General features: G+C 32.5%; 1 protein-coding gene across 1 annotated transcript; it reads left to right on the top strand.

The window, feature by feature from the left end:
• Positions 1-2,585: 2,585 nt before the first annotated feature.
• Oda (Ornithine decarboxylase antizyme) lies at positions 2,586-22,759 on the top strand. Its single transcript, XM_090117739.1, is given in 8 exon segments — positions 2,586-2,861; positions 15,655-15,762; positions 16,251-16,257; positions 16,259-16,355; positions 18,276-18,385; positions 19,134-19,229; positions 19,516-19,628; positions 20,974-22,759. Coding segments are annotated over 8 exon segments (786 nt in total). The 5' UTR covers positions 2,586-2,760; the 3' UTR covers positions 21,128-22,759.
• The last annotated feature ends 1,039 nt before the right edge of the window (positions 22,760-23,798 follow it).

The following is a 23,798-nucleotide window of genomic DNA, read 5'->3' as shown; positions in this document are numbered from 1 at the left end:
TGTAAATACAATAGAAGTGAAACTATTTATAGTAATTTTTGAAACTATAATGAAATAGGATTTCTTTCTGTACGCAATATTCTAGGAAAATTGATAAGTTCGATAAATGTGTCATTAATATATGCCTATGTTGTAATTATTGAGTTACCAATGCTTTTGTTTATTGAGAAAACTGATATTACGAAACTGTAACAGAGTTTGTTTTATTCCCTATAAAATAAATTGAATATAAAATAAAAGAAAATTTCCAAGCTCAACTTCACTGATGATAATTTATCTGTGTCAAATTTCATCAAAGCCTTTTAGGTGTGTGTAGATACGAATACACATTTATAATAAAAAAGAGTAAAAAAGAGTAATACATAATATATAAACATGTTAAAGCGTCTTTTAAGCTATTTGCTATACAAGAAAACAAATTCAAATACAAAAAAAAAACAATTCAAATACAAAAAAATTACCCCTGCCCGAATTCTCAAATACGAGTAAACCGAATTCCCATAAATAACTTTAAATTCATGTACTAGAAAAATTCCTCTGTATTTTTTTCTAATTTATTTCAAATCGCCAGCATCCCTATAGCTACAGATTGGGACCACGATCGGTGTTTTCGTCAACACCGGGGGGTGTAAACAATGTGACGTCACTATAGCGGGTTGCACATGCGCAATAACGTATTGTGACTACACGGGGTGGTTTTGAAAATTACTTTACTGTTTGAATAAAAATAAATAGGTATTTTTCTGCCATGAGAATTATTTTATTTGAGGAAATAAGCTTGGAATTTATGTACTTACATCATCACTACATAATCATAGTATTAAACAAAGTCACTTTCTCTGTCCCTATATCCCTATGTATGCTAAAATCTGTAACCGACTTCAAAAAAGGAGGAGGTTATCAATTCGGCCGGTTTATTTTTTAAAGTGAAACTTTTATTACATCGCATCGTCTCAAACTTTTTGGTCTGTGTAGCGCATGTCGCGTGTATCGCGGCTGCCGAGTAGGTATACCTACTCGGCAGCCGACCGTCACGCGACATGCGCTATACAAAGCAGTGTTTGGAACCGTTCGAACAGTTTCACTTTTACCGTGGTTTCATAAAACCACACAACATTTTTATATGTATGTACATCGATTACGCCGAGGTTTCTGTTATTTTTATACTAATTATTTTAAACCTTTTATATCTGTGCTTGAATGGGTTAATCTGTAGAAATATGCACGAATTAAACAATTTGTACGATAGCGCATTCTTAATCGAAGGCTTCATTGATAGCATGCTACTACTAATAGGGCAGGAGCAGAAAATTTATGATATTTTTTTGCGGCAAAGCTGCCTCTTTAATCATATTTTTCCTATGCTTTTAAATCTTGTAAAATTTATTAAAGGTGAAATACTTTTGTTTGCTCTAATACATGTTACTATATTATTATCCTAATTCTTTTTGTCATAATAATAAAACTTGATTGAGCAAATAAAAAATAAGAATGATAAAGTATTACAGAATCTGTTGCAGTGCTCTGTTGCCATACATAAGCTTTCCTTTCATTATATAGCTTTTCTAATTGAGAAAATATGAATTCAGTATGGACCAGTGTGTCCCAATTGATCCCTAAAAATAGAGGGGTGAGGTTTACTTACATTTTATATAGTGTTATATAGTATTTGAATGCGGCATCGTCAGTAGTGAGCAAGGTTTCAAGCCTGAATGTCGTTACTTATTTTGAAACATTCTAGAACATACAGAAAAAGTGAAAGTAATATTAATGTCCATAACAGTGAAAAGACTAAAAAGAAAACCGTAATTGTGTGTTTTTTAAGTGAAGTGTAAAACACAGGTGAAGTTATGACGTTCCATGCCTTACCGGCAGAAAATTACATGATACGGGAACAAAGGTTTAAAAGTATCGATCTGAAGAAAAGTAGAATGCCATCTTTAATTACTAAAAATTGGTAAGTCGAATAATCGGTTTTCTTTATTCAACTTTCGCAAAGCATCGATCAATACTTGTGCGGCGCTACAACACTATCGATTAAGTTTGACATTTGCTTGTGACGTAATACGACGTCCCGTTTCGCGTTGTTTCAAATAGCGAATGGTTCAACTTTCAATGAAATTGAAAACAATATGGCCTTCACTTTTCCCTTTATACCTATCCCTAACATATGATCATAGCTTACATGTAAACAGCTGATAGATACACTTGTAATTATTGAAATCTATATCTAATGCAGATCTTTTAACTGTGGATTGTCTTTCAATTTTTTATTTAAGTATAACAATAATTTATAAATAGTTAACGTTACATTTTTGAGATATAAATATAATTTCCTACATCAAAAATGTTAAGACAATATAGCGCTCATTATGGTACACTATCTTTTAATGAAAATATTTAAATCAATATTCTATTCAGAACTGCACGTGAAAAGGAATTTTGTTAAATTCCAAAAACCTCCAAGAACAAATTTAATATCACGTTTCCGGCGGCCATCATGAAAAAACAGTATAATGCGACTAAATTAAAAGTACAGTTCGGCACGTGGTCTTCTAGGCGTCGCGTGTTTTTCCAAATCGGTCGGGTGTTATTTCTGACAATCGCTACAGTTGATCAATTGACACAAAGTTGATTATTCGACTTATTTTCGCTAGCTTTCTGTTGTGAAAGACGTGTTCTGCGCAATTCCAAGTACCCCTACGGTCTGACCGTGTTTTTCTTTAAAGTTCGCGAAAGGCTTAAATACGATTTGCCAAGATGACGAAGTTAATACAACAGTTAAATTTTAGTAGTAGTAATTACTATGACGTCGCGGGTGTCCTGATTGAACCCAACGCTGCAAAAACTAAAAAGTACTGGTGAGTATTTCGGTTTATTACCTACTTATTTTGGTGCTGATGTACTTCATTTCTATTTTTATCAAGATTATTGACTTCTATATTACTTTACGGGACATAGAAGTGCGTTTCTTATAACGTCCTTGTACCTTTGTTATACGTCATCAGTAGGTGATAGGTAGGTAGGTAGGTAGTTTTAATTTTTAATAAGATCATCGTTCACCTTTATAAATATTGAATTATTACCTTGTGGTATCGTGACTTAACATTTACCGTTTGTTTTAGGTATTTTGTATTGAAAAAAGTCAATAAGACGTGTGTTCTAAATTTAAATAGGTATTAAATAACAGCATGGTTTTATCTGTGTTTTTCCAATTACAAAATCTGAATAACCAATTCTAAATTCAAAACCTTGAAAAATAATCAAAAATTTGCATTTAAATAATGATGGGTAAAAAATTGATTAAAAATATTTCACAAATAATACCTTTACCTTTATAGGTAGGTAGGTATTATTTTAAATTCTATTGTCATGTGAATGGTTAAGGAATATAACTAGGGCACCTTATCTTGATTGATGCCCTGACTATGTCTGCTGTATTTAATTAAAGTTTAAACTCACTTGACCTCTTTATAAGTTGTCTATGCGACATAAATATGAGATTTTGTCAGCCATTTTTTTATTATTTTATAGAGGGTAGTTGGTAAATAAGTTAACAGATGCTAGTTTATGACTACATTTACACATTATACAGTGGTGGTCACATAATTAAAGACACCCCCGAAGTGACCATACAAGATTTACATTAGGAAGTACAATTATCTGAAAAAGGTATTTAATCTTGTATTATTTTTATTAAACCATACAAGACAATATGTTCTTTAAAATAAGGGACAAAAAATAGTTATATTCCTTGTTAGTTTCGACACTTGTTCTCTGTGAGAATGTAACACAAACTTTGTTTACGTACGTTTAGCTGGCCACTTAATTAAAGACAACAAGAAATGAGTTATAATTTTTTATAAATAAAAAGAAACAGCATTGTGCTTTTCTTTGTTTTGCCGCGTAATTTCATAAATCTTTAACACTCCATAATTTTTTTGAGTAATTTTAACTTTTAAAATTAAAATTCATATGTTTAATTGTTTTAATATCAATTATTATGGTTAAAAACAAGAGTTGCGACTCGTCCACAAGAAAAATTATTTTTAACTTCCATGATAATTACAATGTTCCAAGGATATGGTTATGAATGCTATAAAACATGTCAAGATGTTCCACACGACCGAAAAAGTACTCAGAAAATCAAAACCAAGTGAAACTACTCGGCCGAAAGATTCAAAAATGGTGTTGGCTAAAAAAGATCCATTTAAAGGGTCGAAACTGATACAGTTCAGAGTTGTATGGTGCAGCAGGCTTGAAGAGGGTGTCTGCAAGGACAATTATTAGACGGAGACTTGTGTGAGGAAAACTTGCACTGAAGAATGTCTCGGAAAGTACCACTTTTGAAGAAACAAAATGTGAAGGCAAGATTTGACTTTGCTACAAAATACGAACACTGGACTGAACGAGAATGGAAACATGTGCTGTTTTTTCATGAAACTAAGATTAATATGATTAATTCTATCAGAAAACAATATGTAAGACGCCATCTCAATAAGGAAATGGATCAAAGATAAACTAATAAGTAGTCATACATGGGGGTGGAAATATCAATTTATGGCGCTGTTTTTCTGGACTTGGTGTTGGATCTGTCAAAAAGACAGAAGCCAACATAGATAAATTCCAGTATAAGTATATTTTAGAGCAATCCATGCTGCCCTATGCGGAGGAAAATTTACCTTTTGTTTGGACTTTTCAACACGATAATGATCCTAAGCACACAGCAAAAGTAGTGAAGTGCTTGTTAAGGAACCAATTTGTAACTGTTTAGTATTGGCCCCCCCTACAGCCCGGGTTTAAATCCGATCGAAAACTTATGGAATCAAGAAAGAAAGAAGTCGCGGCAAAGCGGTCATCAAACGTCGACTAACTTTGGAAAGCATTTTCGAAGAATGGAACCAAATTAGTGATGCAATTTGTACAAAATTAGTTGCTTCAATGCCCAAGAGATGTAAACCGTCATTACTGCCAAAGGACATGCAACCAAATATTGAAGAGTGTAAAAATGTTTTGTACTTAAATACGTCAGGCATTTTGTGTTGGAAAAATAATCTCATTAAAATAACGTTTTTTATTATTTCTCATAAGCGAGTCTAATGTCTTTGTCTTTAATTATATGGCCAGACCTTTGCTAGGTTAAAACTGCTAGTAGTAAGGATGAACCGATTAAAATCTAACAAACCGATAAGTTCTGTAGATAAAATTTAGTTTAGCATTAGACAACACATACCTGAATATTTTAAAATTATTTAACAAGTTCCAATGGTAGTGTAAAATAAAATGTTGAGAGAAGTGTTTTGGGTAGTATAAAATGCTCTTAGTGTCTTTAATTATGTGACCACCACTGTATGTATGTTACATACTACATAGACAATATTCCAATGAGAATACATAAATAATAAAATAATTTTGAGGTTAAGTAAGGTTACTTTAATTAAAACTGACATTTGTCAAGAAATGTCAATGATAATAGGTAAGGTTCTAAACTAGCTGTGCCCCATGGTTTTGCCCGCATTACTCGCTCTTGTTATTCTTTGCATGATGAAATAATATAGCCTAAGTATAGGCTATAGGAAGGCCTTCCTCAATAAATGGGCTATCTAACACCGACATAATTTTTCAAATCGGACCACTAGTTCCTGATGAATGCGTTCAAACAAACAAACTCTTTTCAGCTTTATAATATTAGTATAAATATGCTAGAATTTAGAATCTGCAACATATATGCGGTCACTATGAGTAGTACTATGAGTAGCACTATGAGTTGGGCAAGTAGAGGCAATCACAATAGTGTAGAGGGCCTATATGTCTAAGATTGGCCATCATTGTAGACATATTCATAATTGACATAATTGTGGCAACAACAATCTAATATAGGTATATACAATCTAATAAGGTACAAATATTTTGCACAATAGGCGGGCTTATAGCTACACAGCAATCTCTCCCAGGCAACCTGGTAGGAAAGGAATGGTAAGAAGAATAAGGATAGCGAAAAAAAAAATTGTATGTGTAGAGGGTCCATTATATGAACAGCAAATTCATCTGCGTCGCAACATTGAGTAATAAGCTTGTAAGCATCAATTGATCAGGTTAATTGTAAGACCTTGGACGTCTTCTAGATCATGTGAGTTTTATTGATTTTGATTATGGACGGAACGGCATGTTGATTGACAACATTTATTGTTATATATTTGTTAAATATCAAGTTTCATGTACTGAATTTTTTTTCAAATAGATTTAACTAGCTTTCCGCCCGCGGCTTCACCCGCGTTTTCAAAGAAAACCCCGCATAGTCCCCGTTCCCGTGGGATTTCCGGGATAAAACTTATCCTATGTGTTAATCCAAGTTACGCCCTATATGTGTGCTTAATTTCATTGTAATCGGTTCAGTAGTATTTGCGTGAAAGAGTAACAAACACACACACATCCTCACAAACTTTCGCATTTATAATATTAGTAGGATAGGATTAAAATCTGCGATACATTAGTAGTATTTATGATTAAAGCAAGATTACAAGTCATAAAAATGCAATAGTTTATTAAACACTTTTTTACACGCTTTATATTAGCTTCACCTGTATGTTTGTTTGTTTGTAACCGACTTCTTTGGGCGCGATTTTGACCCACTTTAAACGGCCAGATTTCGTTCAAACTTTGTAGATTTATTGAGGACCGATGACAATACACTAATTTGATAAAATTTTCTATTTTTTTAGTTCGGTTTTCTATAAAAAGCGTGTTTTTTAGTTTTTTTAAACTATTATTATTACATGTACATAAAACATTTTTATTTGAGTTTACTCAATATGTTCTCAAAATGAATCTGTGAAGATACATACTACTACAGTTTTTGCTGTTGATTTAAGAAATAACTATAGAATGGCTATAGCTATAATTCAGTATGATTATAAATTATAATATGTATTTTAAATTATTTATGTATTTATTCCTCTATTGTACCAAAGGTTTTCTGGAAGAAATCGCTCTAAGCGATAAGACCGCCAATTGTACTTAGTGTAAGTTATATTTAAGTGTTTTGTATTTCTTGTTTTGTTATATTTTAAGTGCAATAAAGTATTTATAAATAAAATAAAATATAAGTATTTTGATATCATGTACATAAAGCCTTAAGCGAGAGATAGTATAAGTACAAAGGCATATAACTGATGTTAAATTGATTATATTTGCGGAGATATTTCTTTGAAATGATAAGAATATCTTTGAAGAGATTATTCTTAGGAATGATAAGGATAAATAAACACGAATTTATATGAACCTTTGTTCTAACTTCTACATCAAGAAAATATTATGTTCTATAATAAACTGTATTCTATTTAATAAAATGTCTGTTTCTTATTTCAAAGATTTTTGCAAATTATCTAGTGATGCAGTAAAACTTAAGTTTATACATATTTTAGTTTAAATTTACTAGACTTATAAATTGTCTCTGGTGCGTTCTATTAGAGATCCCGGAGACTTCTATTTTTTTTGATCTGTCCTCGAGGAGGTTTTAGTGGGTAAGAATCCCACATGCTCGATTTTACCCCAAAAGACCTTTGGAAGATTTAAAAACATTAACAAATAAAGACGGTTTATAAATTGACTCATAATACAAATCCATATAAAAAAGTCTCATGTCACAGTGTTTGTTACTAATCCACTGAAACAACATTTATGACATTTTAAGAAACAACCAATTTTTATGAATATAGGTACATGAGTATTTGGTAGGTCAGACATGTCATAAACTGTATTTTATACTCTAAAGTGATAAAGGTGACCTCACAGATCAAGCCAAGATATCTAAATTATATTTATATTCTTTATTCTATATTTACCAAAAGCACTTGCAAACAGTTTTACAAGCCTAGGTACGATATCAGGGCAAACAAAATGCACGCTCTTATCAACACGTGACATTAAACGTGGTTATTATGTTTACTATATAATTTATCTTTGCATACAGTCATGTGAAATGGAAAACAATTATTTAAAAGTGATTTTGTGGTCTGTTTAAAATCTGTTATAGTATTGAAAGAAGTTTTTTATTCAACGGACACACTTATCCTATGTTCTTCTTGGTGTAATCTTTTGTTATGCCAAATTTTTACACTATAAATGAATTTGTATTACAATTGTGTTACCATCTATTGTCTTATCAAATCCACATTTATCTACAAACTAGCTATGCCCCGCGGATTAACCCCATAGCACAGAATATTTAATAGTAGCTAACGCTACCCATACCTCCTCTCCTATTGGTTTAGCGTAGTCATGCGTTCAAGCTTGTGCTTTCTCGGGTATCAAAATATCTCCATACCAAATTTCATGCAAATTGGTTCAGTAGTTTAGGCGTGATTGAGTAACAGACAGACAGACAGAGTTACTTTCGCATTTATAATATTAAGTATGGATTATGGATGGATTATGTACTTTGGACAGTTATTATTATTTACATTGTACATTACTTTATTGTAATGTTACTAAGGAGGTAATATTTCAAGTACAGCAAGGAGAAAGTTATTTGTACCGTGTACGTAAATTATTTCTGAATTTAACTGGCGTACGTGACGGTAGACATGTTGCACCATATTATGTTATCTCGTGTTCTCAGATGAAATAAGGATGGTAGTTCTTGTTGTTGATTCGTTATAATTAGGTATAATTATTGTAACGTACCTATATTATAATAAGCAAAAAACTTGTAGAAGTACATACCTATAATGATAAACTTGTCGTTTAAATCTATACAGGGTGTATTTTTCACGTGATCAGTGTATGCTAAACTATGAGTCCTTTCGCGCTTAGTATACCAACAGTGGGACACCCTGTATAATTATTATTAATTATCAATCATAGTGTTATTATATTTTTAACACGCTTTTATTAGCTTCACGTAGGTATGTTAGACTCCTTTCGACACGATTTTGACCCACTTTAATTTATTGTTAACTGTAATGTGAAAAATTTGAATAAATAAATTATTATGTATGCAAAGGCAATGCGGTATCGGGGAAAAAGTTTCGAATCCTTATCTGTGTGTGTTCTAATTATATCAAAACGGACTCAGCCGTATAAAACGTAAAGTGGTCACACGTGATCTAGTAATGCTTGCATCGCTTTTTGCATAAACATCGGGCGTTTGTCGGGCGTCTACAGTATAAAATAGGTACATATCTCTGAAACCGGTTTTGAACATGTTTTTTTCATAAAAAATCGATGAGGAAGCCGTGGTACCGTCGCATCCTGCCAAATTTCCATTAAAAATCTGCCCTCTTTTTATTTTAGAAACTTTTTTAAAAGCAAACGTTTACATATTGGTTCAGTTTTTCAAATTAATTGGTCGAATCAGATATAAAACTGTAACACAAAAACAATGTTATTTACGTTTGAAATTCAAACAATTTTAGATGCAACTTCATCTACTATCCTTTTCAATGGATATAAATAGGTTCTCATTCAATCTGAAAGGGGAATAATATACAAACAGTCGATAGAAACTACAAAGTTTATGGGCTTCCAGAAACATCCAACATTGTACAATGCGATAACACTCTTGTATGTGTGTGTGAATGTGCATGTGTGTGGATATCAAGCGTGTTCCGTTTGTGCTGAGTCAGATTTGTTTTCCATTTTATTTATAACTATGTATTAAGGAATTTACAGTCTTTCTCTCTAGTGTTACGGTCGATTATCGCATACCAAATAGTCATATGTTTAATAACTATTATATCAAAACCTGTAATGTCACATCTAATAAAATTTAGCTAGTGAAAAAAACAGAAATAACTTTCTATTTTTGATTGAATCTTGAATCCTTACATATATGTCTACAGTGTCTACATAATCTATATAACCTCCTTTTAGCAAACAGCAACATTAGAAAAAAGTAAAATTTAAAAATAGAATGTAAACAATTCCCGCGCCAACACGTGACTATTGTTTATTTGGGTTCGGCCGCCATATTTATCGATATTGCAAATGGCCGCTCGCAAGTTACAGCTGATACGTCATACTCGTATGTGAACTCGAGAGAAGAGAAACGTTTATGGATATGATTTTTGTTTAAAACTGGTTTGTTTGTCCTATATTCGTTATTATTATGAAGTTATTAACTAACTCATATTATGTGCCGTTGTAAAAGGCTCTAGGCTATAATATTAATATTTTTAATTCTCAGTAAATAGGCATATTATGTATATTGTGCCTAATTTAAGTACTTACATGCTTTATTGTTACTTATTTAGGTAGTTTTATTACATCAAGGAATTATCGATATTCAAAATTAGATAAATTTTATATACCTTTTTATCTATTGTCTATTTATTTCCAACTAGCTTTCCACCCGCAGCTTCGCCCGCGCAGTCAAAGAAAAACCCGCATAGTTCCCGTTCCCGTGGGATTTCCGGGATAAAACCTATCCTATTTCCCGGGGTAAATAGTAGCCTATGTCCTTTCTCGGGTATCAAAATATCTCTATACCAAATTTCATGCAAATTGGTTCAGTAGTTGGCGTGATTGAGTAACAGACAGACAGACAGAGTTACTTTCGGATTTATAATATTAGTAAGGATTCAAAACTGATTCAATTTATAAAAAAGCCATATTTTTAAAACTATATCTGTCCCAGCAAACGTTCTGCCTGACTCTTATCAATCCTATACGAAAAATAGATGTTGGCCGATTCCTATATCTACCCAATATTCAATAAACATACAAAATTTCATGAAAATCGGCTCAGCCGTTTCGGAGGAGATTGGTAACATTGTGACACGAGAATTACATAAATTATATACCTATAGAGATTATTTTAATAATTTATCTATGGTCATACATTCATCCATCAATCCAGAGAAATGAATTACATTATAACAAATGGTAACCAGACCAAATTGAATATGAAAGGCAGCCAAATCTATTACAAAACTTCCATAACATATTACGTGGTACCGAAATGGCGTCTTATACGCAGTATGTTTTGGCGATGTGGATAATTACTTTTCAAGATGTCTCCTTGTTTATTTTGGGCTTAAAATGTACTGGAAACTATGTGTAACCATTAGCAACGGAAATGAACTAGCTTATCAGCTGGTTTTACTCGTTTTATAGTGAATTTTGTTTCATAAGAGCAAGGTTATTAAATTGGTTGTCGTACAAATTTCCTGTAGCGAAGCCTTTAGTATTTGTAATTCTTATTTTTACCAACTTATATCTATGTGACCAAATTCATACAAATCCGATCAGATTTGATAAAAAATATCTCTATAATACGTATTAGTCATTAGTTTTATATTATCACACATTCGAGATATAACTGATGGTTAATGAAAATTTATCTTAATCGGTTTATTAGTATGTGCGTAGACTACCTTGCGAATAATAATAAATTAAATACAAATAATAAATCTATACTAATATAAAATATTATAAAGCTGAAAAGTTTGTTTGTTTGAACGCGCAAATCTGAGGAGCTACTCGTCCGATTTGAAAAATTCTTTGGGTGTTAGATGGTAGCCTATTCAGCAGAAGCGGTATATGCCAATTCAGTATTACACATTTAATCTATCTGTTCAAAATTTCGTACAGATACAACCAGTTTTTGCGTGTACATTCTTACATGCTTTCGCGTTTATAATTAAAACATAACAAAATGAATCATATCTGTTAATACCTAACCTGTGACCTAGATCAGTCACGTTTCTTGAGATATCAATTAATAAACTATTAACATGAGTTTAAGTTATAATTATATTATAATATATCTTGATTATAAGTCTGTTAGAAAAAGATATGTCTGTCTGTCATGCGTAACAAAAACATAAGTAGAGAGACAAGTAAATATTTTTTACTACTTACATATTAAGCCGGGTATCCACTTAGGTTCGCCGTGGATCGCGAACAATGTGTGCTCCGCGAACGTGAACGTGTACAGTGTACACACTTAGGCTGCAACATCAGTGCTCCTGTCGGAGCGCTAAATTCCGCGCTCCGGTCTCCAGTAGACACACGACAGACGGTCGGTGCAAACATGCCGCCTCCAGAATAAGTAGGAAGTGCAGCTTATATTTTGATACATTATATTGTGATGGAATACAAACAACCTCCTCAATTTTGGCAAGGTAATATGAATAAGGGAAGAAGAAATAATGAAATAATGCATATATTCATCATTTCATCGGACCACTCCATGTTCGCGAACTTAACAAACACACGCTCGCGTCCACGAACAAACTGCGCTCCCCTTTGAGTTCGCGCAAAAAACCGCTTCCGGAGCGCTCCGCCGTGCTCCGATCGTGCTCCAGTCGCGCTCCGCGATCACGACGTATCCATTATGTTTGGTTTGCGGAGCGGGCGCGTTCGCAAACCACGGCGAACCTAAGTGGATACCCGGCTTTACATTTTTTATTTGACCATTTCGTTTAACCTTATAATATTAATTCATTTTTAAACCAAAATAATTTTTTAGTCAACTTCTAATAAGATGGCTAGCAAGTCGACGTAAAGATAAAAAAATACAATAAGGAATTTATTAGGTCTTCTAAACACACATAATTGCATAGGTTACTGCACTCGTTTCTCAAAAAAATATTCTTCGGAATAAGATTTAATCGTTTTAAAATTTCAATAAAATCGATACAATAGTTTTAAAGATACACATCAAAATGTTTTAACCTGACACTAATTTATTTTCAAGGCTATCAATAATCAATGCAACCCTTATCCTTATTGAAGGGGTTGTTCAAGGTCTAATTAATTGGATGCATTTTAAGGGTTGTTTTGATGACCGTTGCTGGCACGTGTAACTTTTATTTTTATTATTTTTGCAACATTTGTATGAGTTTTTTGAGTATTGCACGCCTCATAAGCGAAGCGTTGAGGTGGGTACTACTGTCACTTCGCGCAAAACATCTGATTTTTCAAACTTAAAATGTCTTTCTGTATCATACATTGCACTTGTAAGATAATACATACACACACATATTAAGAAAAAACACTATTTTTAACATTCATGATATTTTTGATGTCATTTTTGTTATTTAAACTAGTTAAAAAACAGTTTAAAAAAGTTCTGTCTTGGACGTCCGTGTGTCTGTATGTGCGGAGGATTTTCTTGTTAACACGATAGCGACCGAAATACTTTACTAATCGAGTCTTTTTTTTTCTCTTACGCTTGAGTATGCTTAGGAATAGAACCCTTTCATTTTTCAGGGTCTGATTCGATGTGGTTTAATTGTTATTAAATAAACAAAAATAATAATTAATAAATAATTATTAAAAAAAATTATGAGGCGTGCACTTTTGGATTTTCCAAATTATTTTAAAATATGATGGGATAGATAAAACTACTATAGTGAATAGTCTTTGCCGAAGAACCTTTGCGTAGTGACATAAATTTATCGTTGTTATTTTTTTTGTTCACTGCAAAAAAGAGGTTTTTAAATACATAGTTATTAAGCTTGTCTCAGTACTACTAAAGAATAAACATTGTTTTGAATGCACACATGTTTATTAGTTTGTTACTCTTAGTACATCTGAATAAAACAGAGATATTGTATTTGTAAATTTATTGCACTAATAAAATATATCAAGTTCAATTCTTAACAGCTTGCAACAGAAGGAAGGTTATCTTTTTCGAGTGATGTTTATTTTTGGCACGATTTGTAACTAGTACATGCAAACTGCAATGGATTTCATCTTGAGAATTGGCTTATGCTAATGTAAGACAGAGTATATAAAAATTAAAAAGTGAAAAAAAATTATGGCGCCAAATTATGTCTCAAAAAGTTTTCATATAGGTATTTTTTTTCTTAAATACTTTCACTATCGATAATAGCTTATGATTTTATTTACCTTGGCACCAAATTCGGGGCAAAAGCTGAAAATAAAAAACGATGCCAAAGTGATATTTTTCAATGTACACAATATTGTCTTTTGCGTCGTAATCTATTTATATGATGTTTTGGCAAGCCGTGCGATCCAGAATTCTATCAGTGTTTCTTGTGATTCCTTTATAAACACCCGCTTCTTACAAAAACAAACAAAAAATAACAAAAAATAAATAAAAAATATTTGTCGTATATGGCACGTTGTATAGGGATCTTCAATAAGATTCCGTTAAAATATCGGTAGTTAATCGTTGTAAAGCTTACTAAACATTCCATTTTTTGTGATTTTTTTATTGTTTTTTTTGTATTAAGTTATTTATTGTAAATAAAAATGGTTGTCAAACTGTACAGGTAAGATATTTTTGTTAATATTCTAATTTAGTTTTAGCTTTTGTTAAAAATGTATCATGTTTTAATTGATCTATATGTGAATTTTCATCCTTATCTGTGGCGTTTAGGTGAGATTTACACACAAACATACATACGTATTTAATCAGATGATTGATTTTAATATCCAGCGGTAAATTCAAAGTGTTTGCCGTTTATAAACTTGGGTAAATTTTCAAGTAGCATTCTTAATGATTTCAAAAATTCCACCTGACAGACGTCTGTCTGTATATAGACAGACAGGTCAACATCTTGGCAATTAAGTATTTAAATATTATATTTAATACCTTGACAGTAATAAATAAAAAACTTTGCTAAGAATTTTCTAAATTTGGAATCACTGTTTTCTTAAATCTAAGTACTGTAGTAATGCAGATAGGAATAGATTGCAAGTAAATTATCTTGATAGGTATTTATCTGGCTTTTCATCAAGAAATAGAGTGATAAAATCACAGATAGAAAATTGAATATTGCTACTGAAAATAAAAAGTGTATAATATAAGATATATCGAATATTTTTAATACCTGTAAAGGTTTCTTCATTTATTAATTTGTCATTGTTATTTTATAATTCTAGAGGTAATAGCAAACTAATAGTTTAAAGTTTTAATTCAGCTCCATGTGCAAATTTTATCCAAATGTGATAAATTTTCATATTTTGTTTACCAGCCAAAAGCGAAAATTTATTAATAAAATTTAGACAATCCTATCTACCGTACCCGCTGAGGCCGGCACACTCTTGGCCATTTTTATGCAAATGCTCGTGCGAAATAAGCCATAAAAATGACTTACATTAGTTATGTACTTTGTTTAAAGAATTATCAGTGTATGACGTACAATCATATATCCTTTGTTTTCATGATAATTAATTATATTATTGTAGGCTTTGATAAATAAATAAACAGTAAGAATGTTAATTTCTAAATTAAATAGTTAATGTTTTGAGATTTATTGTTTATAATAAAAGTTGCAAGAAATCTTTATAAAATGCGCTATTGCAAAAGTCTTATCAAAATAGATGTAGACGTTTCGGAGGGTAGTCATTTAATTGCCAATATATTTAAAATGGTTTCCTGCTATATACTAGTCGTGTAAGCATATTGTATATGAACATATTTATTTGCGTGAACTTGATTTTCTACACCGCTTGGTCTTAGCGTGATGATATCGCCTATATAGCTTATAGCCTTCCGCGATAAATGGGCTATCCAACACCGACATAATTTTTCAAATCGGACCAGTAGTTCTTGAGATTAGCGCGTTCAAACAAACAAACTCTTCTGCTTTATAATATTAAGTATTAATATAGTTGTTTCAGCGGTAGATCTTTGCTCATCATATTAGTATATTAAATGATATAATAATATTGTTGCAGCGGTGATGACTCCTCCCTGAGCAGCTCTCTGGCGGGCAGCAAGCGCTCCGCTTTGTCGGCTTCGGACGCCGAGTGTTTCTCGCTCTGCCTGGGTGCCGGGCCTCTGTGGTAAGTTACATTTATATGTATTCATTTAAAAGAACCATTTATTAATTACTATACTTTTGCGCTTCGAAAAGTTGTCTAGTTGACGTTGGTAAAAAAATTTAGCCTATACATATATAATCATCAGAAACTTATGTTCATTCACGTAAGCTTATTTGGTCAATATACAGAAATTATTTATAACTGGATAAGAAAGCAGTAAACGTAGAAGAGCCAGTGAATATTTACATGATAATGATTCTGGACAACTTTTCTGTGGTTCTTACGACAGCCTTCCAGTACCATTAATTTTAAATATTTTGTAAAATTGTATATTTTATTAAGGTTATGTCATCTAGAAGGATAATTTTTTAAATCCGTCTCCTAGTTATCGATTTATACAATCAAAATTTCCTCTATATCAGTAAGTTACACTTAAAACATGGTCCAAAGGTGTCCAGGTCCAGGAAACCTTTAAATATCAGTTTACTGTAAAAAACCGTCGATTTCAGGTGGTCCTGATGTCCCTGCTCACGATACCGCACCGCCCGGAGGGGTGGGCAGCGGGGCCTCGAGCCCCGCTACCCCGTCCACCCCCACACACGACGACAACAACCGTAAGTGTTGCTATAACGTGTTACATTTACAGGGGTTGCCAGAAAACTTAGGATTTGCCAGAAAAACAACTATTTGTTAACCCATTGAGCCCCGAACGTCCCGATCGGTCCACGACACAATAGATTTTCTATTGTGTCTGTGATTCCGGGGCCTGAGTTATTAAATTTTCTACATGTTAAATTTACAGGGACTGACACTAAAAATAGAGACATATATTATGTTCGGCTATTAAATTGACTAATTTTTTGGAATAGATGACATGATAGAGTAGGAAGCTATTAAATTTTTGCCTGTAAGACTAGTCAAATTGGGGCTTGAAATCTGCCATCCCGTATACTTCCAAACACGACGACAACGACCGTAAGTTATTTAACCTTTTAACCGCCTACGTCGGATTAATCCGACAAATATTTTCGGGCCCATTTCGCCAGAGTCGTATATTTACGACCAAAATATCACTGCTCGTTTAATCAGCTTTTTTATTTAATTACGCTGTATTCTATCAAAAATATGTTTATATTAGGCAAATAGTTAACTAAGTAATCATTTACAGTTTAATACACTTTAGCCTCTTAATTAGGAGTCCTAAAAATAATGTCCAAAGTTAGATGAATTACTAACATTATTTTTAGAAAATTGTATTAATGTACAACGCCCATGACGACAAAATCCGACATGAGGGACGGGACATATGCGATACAAAAATAAACATAAATCAAAATATTTCTCGTTATACTGACTAATTAACTTTAAAACAAATACAGCAATTGTTAATAAAACATTTGTTTACAAATATTTGTGAGTATTTCATTTAATTCCTTTAAAATTAAGTAAATTTACATATGAAATGTCATCGATTCAATTGATGGTTCCCATCCCTAGCCTACATGTTCCGAAACTTACTTTGTTAGTACGCCCTGCGCTACGGTCGGATAAAGACGACCGCTTCTTACGTCATAAACGAGTGCCGACTTCTGGAATTTTCCATCAGTGTTGTGCTTGTGCATGAAGTTTTACGTTCGTATGTCGATAAATTCTCTGGACTGATTTTATTGTGAATAGTTTAAGTAATAAATAATAATTAATAAATCGTTCAAATTTTTAAACACTTTTTGTTTTACTGACTTGCGAAAAATGTCGAATAATTTCGTAAGGTACCTAAGTAGTATTCAAGTAGGTAGGTACCTATATCTCCACCAAGCTAAGTTAACACCTCGCTGGAATGCGGCATGTACCCGTATAATATAATGTTAAAAACAACAAATGCAAAGTAAAATCTAACAAACATTTGTTTACTTTTTTAAAGTCATAGCGAATCCTTTTTTACAGCCCGTACCTACCTAAGCCTCAGTGTGACGTAAACGACGCGAGGTGCAAACTTAGCTTAGTGAGATGTAGTTGTTAGTTAACCACGCTCGCAAATGCAAATGTCGTTATTAAAACGAAATATCGACATCACAAAGTTAAGTATTGCACATCCCTCTTTCTTTTAGGTATTTAATTTTCGATTCACTGTGCCGGGCGCTAGGGACACGCCAACTGTTCTGAAGTCGGGCGGTTAAAAGGTTAATGACTGCTAGAAAACATGTGGGAAACTTCAGGGTTGGCAGAACTATATAGAGAAAAAAAAATTCGATCAAGAGGCAAGATTCGAAGCCGCATCATTTGTAAATTCATTCATAAATTTTTGTTATTGTCAGTAAACCTGTGGGATCAGCAGCAAAGAAAAAATGTTGTTACACTATTAAAGAAAATATGTTGTTACATTAGTCAATTTTGTAGGGCTGCTACTAGAAAACATTTTTCCGAACCAGCTTTAATTTTGTTACTACTACATATTTTCAAATATTAAATACGTATTTATTTTTGAAGTTGAACACATTTTTCCCTAAATTAAAATACTTTTATTTAATTCACAGGCGACTTGTTGAGCACACTACTATGGTCAAGCGCGAGCTCGCTCAGCAACAGCGAGGAGAGCCTCGTGTCCGACGCGCACCCGCCCGTGGCGCCGGAGCAACAGGAGGCGGTGGGTAGTGGTGGATAGTTGTGGATAGTTGTGGATAGTGGTGGGGATTGGCGGATAGTGGTAGTTTTATTTATTTAAATTAAATACACACAACAGGTCACGATCTTGCCGGATTTAAAGGCGACATATCAATTTCGAGAGCAGATCGCAACCCAACAAAATGTGTACAATTACTACTACAATGAGATACAGCTTACAGTTAATTAAAGCGTGTTACAATAAATTCATAATTAAAATTCAATAATTAAATATTAGATATAAAAGAAAGACAATTAAAATAATGGTTTCTTATACAATAATATCAAAATTACAAAATTAGACAGTTAGGACATCATTTCACTATTTGACAAACATGTTCTTTGAATATGTTTATTCGATGATCAAATATATCAAAATCGGGAATTTTTTGGATAAATCATTGTATAAACGGCAGAAACGAAATATAGGGTTATAAAAAGAGGTATTATTAGATGTTGGTGGATAGTGGTGGAGATTGGTATATTTAAATAATTAGAAATTGATAGAAAACAATATATTATGTAGAACTGGATAATTTTGAAAATTTGAGTCATATTTTTTGCAGCTATTTGCAGCTTCATCTTTTTTGTCCAGAAATGCGTTTTAATTTTATATATTTTATGACTCAAATTACTGAATATTTAACGTACGTAATATAGGATACGTAATATAGGATCATGTGACACATTTATACAGAACTTATCAATAATCAAAAATTCATCAATTTCAGATCATCCGCAAGATCTTGGAGCGCAAAGACGCGAAGGCCGTGAAGATTGACTTAAAAATCTATCTCACTGAAAACACACTGACTCGCTGGGAAGCTGTAAGTTATCAAAATATTATATACTAGCTGTGCTCCGCGGTTTTTCCCGCAGTGCCTCGCTCCTGTTGGTCTTTGTGCGATGATATACTATAGCCTTCCTCGATGAATGGGCTATCTAACACCGAAAAATTTCAAATCAGACCAGTAAGTAGTTCCTGAGATTAGCGCGTTCAAACAAACAAACAAACTCTTCAGCTTTATAATATTAGTATATATAAGTATAGCTTTATTTTTAATTCTATATGTATGTTTATGTAAAATTATATACATGTAAAATGATCTGCAGGTGGTAAAAGGCAACACAATGTATCTCCGTGTGCCCGGAGTGCTGCAGTCCGGCAGCAAGGACAGCTTCATGCTGCTGCTCGACTTCGCTGAGGAAAAGCTGCGCTGCTCCAAGTTAGTATATCACTACATAGTATAAAACAAAGTCGCTTTCTCTGTCCCTATGTCCCTTTGTATGCTTAAATCTTTAAAACTACGCAACGGATTTTGATGCGGTTTATTTTTTAAATAGAGTGATTCAAGGGGAAGGTTTTAGTGTATCATTTATTGGGTTTTAGACAAAGCGGGCGAAGCCGCGGGCGGTAAGCTAGTATACATATATTATACAGGGTGTAATCGTTAAGTTTGCACAGGCGTTTTTACCGTAAGTATTACAGATAACAAAAAACTTTAAACTGATATCGAAAGTACTTAACCTAATAAGTAAAATGGCCGTAATAAATTTTTAAAAATAAATCGAGAAATATCAAAAAAATTATCTTTAAACCCTCCCATACATTAAGTATGAAATATGAATATCCCATATACATTTAATATGAAAGATTTTAGCTTTCTTTTTCTTTTTGGTTTTCTGCTTTAATTACTTCGCAAATTTGAAGTGGAAAATGTCCGGGAAATGTCCGGGTAATGTCCGGGAAATGTCTGGAAAATTCCCGGAAAATAACCGGAAAATAACCGGAAAATGCCTGGGAAATGTCTGGGAAATATCCGGAAAATGCGTGGAAATTTCCGGAAAAACCGTGGAAAATGTCTGGAAAATCCCTGTAAAATGCGTGAAAATGTCCGGAAAATGTCCGGGAAAATGCTCGGAAAATCCCCGAAAAAGCATGGGAAATTCCCGGAAAATACCTTGAAAATGTCTGGAAAATATCCGGAAAATGCGTGGAAATGTCCGGGAAAATGCTCGGAAAATCCCCGGAAAATGCCTGGGAAATTCCCGGAAAATAACCGGAAAATACCTTCTTCTAATAAATAACGGAAAAATCGCCTGTGCACACTTAACGATTACACCCTGTATATATATTGTATACGTAATAATACTGCTATATATAATACTGCTAGTTACGGGCATCCCAAGACGAACATGTTTTTATTTTTTTTATGAATTTCGAAATAAACGAAAAACATAGTTATAGCCAAATATTTATTTATTCTCGCATATTATCATATTGCTAAAATATTGAATACTTTATCATTACAAAGAAAAGAACTAAAGTACTAAATTTTTATGTTCCATTTGAATATTTTTTATGAGAAATTAGTAAAAACAGGAAACAATGTATATTGTAACAATGTAATTATATACAATGGTGTCCAGTTAATCAAATGTTTATTAAAAAAGCAGTTGCAAAATCTGCAGAAATCTATAAAGAATGTTAAATGATTTTGAAATAAAATTAATAATGTATTATACAACTTATATTTATTATTTTTTAATATTAATAATATTTTTTTCCAGTTGCATAATCTGCGTGCTAAAAACCCGCGCGGACCGAGCGACGTTACTCCGCACCTTCATGTTCATGGGCTTCCAACTGCTCCCGCCCAACTCACCCTTGGCCGCGGATATAGCGAACCCGGCGTATATGTTCCTGCACTATAACATGCAGTGACCAGGTGTCTATGGTTGTATAGAGTAGGCATCGGACCATAGATAGTAGGTTTGTGAAAAAAAATTTTTGGGTCTTACATTTTTTTGTCTGGTAATTTTCTGTCATTTTTTTGTGTCTGGTTTTTGTCCGTCTGGTTTATATTGTCTATGGATAAGTGCATAGATTCTAGAGATTCCATTTTTTGCTAATAATTTTTTGGTTTTTGTCTTATAGTGGTATGTTGTAATTAGGCTTAGTAGATTGTCTGTTCATTATGATTTTTAATCTATGGCATAAATAACAAGTTAAAATCATAGAAATAACACCAAAAAGCCCTATTTCAACAGTTAAATCCTACACAAAATTTAAATTGTCACTTTTTAATAAATTGCACGCAAAATTTTAAAATTCCGGTCCGATGCATATTCTATACGCGATCTAAATTTTGTTTTACATTCGAATATTGTTTAAATTTGAAACTCGTAGATTCGTATCGGATAGAATAGATTTTTATGCTGCGTTTACACATTCGTGTGAATAGCGTAGCGAATAATGAACGCATGAAAATGTGCTATTCGCCTTGAGATTCGCGTATATTAAGTTTTTTTTAATTTAGTACACACATAATAAGAACTTATTTACAATATTTTTGTTTAGATCCCAATGCAATGAAATTGTGTACCTTTTATTTTACATGTTAATGAAATATGTAAATTACAATTTATGAAATTAAAATTTGTTGCAACATAACATCTTGTTGAATATTCCATCGAATGTTTGTTCAAACGATTCGTTGAATATTTCGTCAAATACTTTGTCAAAAGATTCGTCAAAATGTTCCGCCCAATGTTCCGTGGAATGTTCGTCGAGTGTGTAAACGCAGCATTACATTTAGAAACGAATAGAACCTGGCAATACTGCACGTGACGTCATTCAGTATTTCTTCACTTTTAGCACGTCAGTATTTAAATATTATACAACATTGGAACACGCTGTCCCGAGCGAATTCAGTATTTGCACATGATGGGCCATCTTCACATTGGGCAATGTTGGCCCAACAAATGATGGCCGATGTTTGTTATTACGGCAATTATGAAATATCTACAATGACCAATCATAGACATTTAGGTCTACACCATCGTGATTGCGTATTCGCCCAACGCTGCCCATTGTGAATTAGCCCATAATATATTCGCTTACATAGTTTTCGGTCAACAAGTCTTAGTATTTAGATTAGTTGTATGGAATTTTGGTTTTATTGTTGTTTTTTAACAAATAAACAATAAAATCAAAATGGCTCTAGGATTTCAGCTTTGGATTTCATTCAAAACTGCGATTGTAGACTTTATTTGTAAGTTATGTCGTCGTGTTTTTTCCCTCTCCGGGTTAGAGCAAACAATCAAAAAATAAATAAAAATACAAAAAAAATTCAAAATATAAAAAATACAAAAAAATGTTTGTAACATACTTTTCATTATTTTTATGTTAAGCAGATTTTAGTAGTAGATATAAGTTTTGATTATTTCACATTTGGTATCTTTGTGTATGAATACAGGTTATTTTAATATTTGCATTGTATTTTCTTTTCAATAAATATAATTTCCAATAATAAACCTTATTCCTTTTAATCTATTAATAAATGTTTTAACCCATTTTGTGTTTTTATTTTTCCCAATTAATACCCTTAACAAAAAAGCATTATACTTAAGCATTATTATGAAATATAATATGTACGATGAAAAAATCATAGTTGTTTGTACCACAGAAAAGTTATCTGACAGCATTATTAGTTTGAAAATAATAATCAATAATAAATATTTCAGTACAATTTTCACACACGGCACGATCTGATCCCATACTAAGCTTTCGCTTGTGTTATGGAAACCAGATGGCTAATAAACATACATATATAACTTTAAATAAATACTTATATAGATAATTAACACCCAGACACAGAGCAAACATCTATGTTCATCACACAAATATTTGCCCCGTGTGGGAATCGAACCTCTGGCTTGGAAGGCAGGGCCACTACCAACCAAGCGGTTGGCTTGGTTGGTAGTGGCCCTGCCTTCCAAGCCAGGTCAGTCAAATTAATAATGAACGATTTTTCTAAAAATGATATGATTTCTAGAGCTATTACAGAGTTTCATGTCAGCTCTTCGCTGTTATTATTTCTTTCTGAATCGATTGTAAATATTTACTCAGGCCCCGGAATCACAGACACAATAGAAAATCTATTGGGTCGTTTCCCGTTCGGGCCGTTCGGGGCTCAATGGGTTAATAAAAGATAATTTGAAATAATTGATAATAATTCAAAAGCATTTCAATGAAGTCTAGCGAAAAAATGTTTGAGTATGAGAATAAATCTATAAATTATATGTCTAAAATGAAAGGGATAGGTATACCTACTTATAAATAAGAGAACAATGATTTATGCTGAATTTGTCTCTTTCTGGATCATGTTAATTCTAATACTTAAAAATATTGAAATTTTACTACAATATTAGTTAAAATGAGGGAATTAAGTTTCAAATATAGACTAACAGCAGCTCCTATTCTATAAAGAAGATTCAGGTAGGTACAACGAATCTAAGTAAGTACATCACATCTAAATGTACAGTGTACACATCTAAATAAATAGTCATTTATCTTTGTGAAACAAACAATACAATATTTCTTATAATAAAGT

Source organism: Colias eurytheme, chromosome 28 (genome assembly GCF_061535395.1).
Source record: "Colias eurytheme isolate Ceu_HAF_F1 chromosome 28, ilColEury1 Martin Lab GWU primary, whole genome shotgun sequence".
NCBI classification, from domain to species: domain Eukaryota; kingdom Metazoa; phylum Arthropoda; class Insecta; order Lepidoptera; family Pieridae; genus Colias; species Colias eurytheme.
Note: the sequence above shows the minus strand (reverse complement) of the source record. Positions and strands in the feature narration are given on the sequence as shown.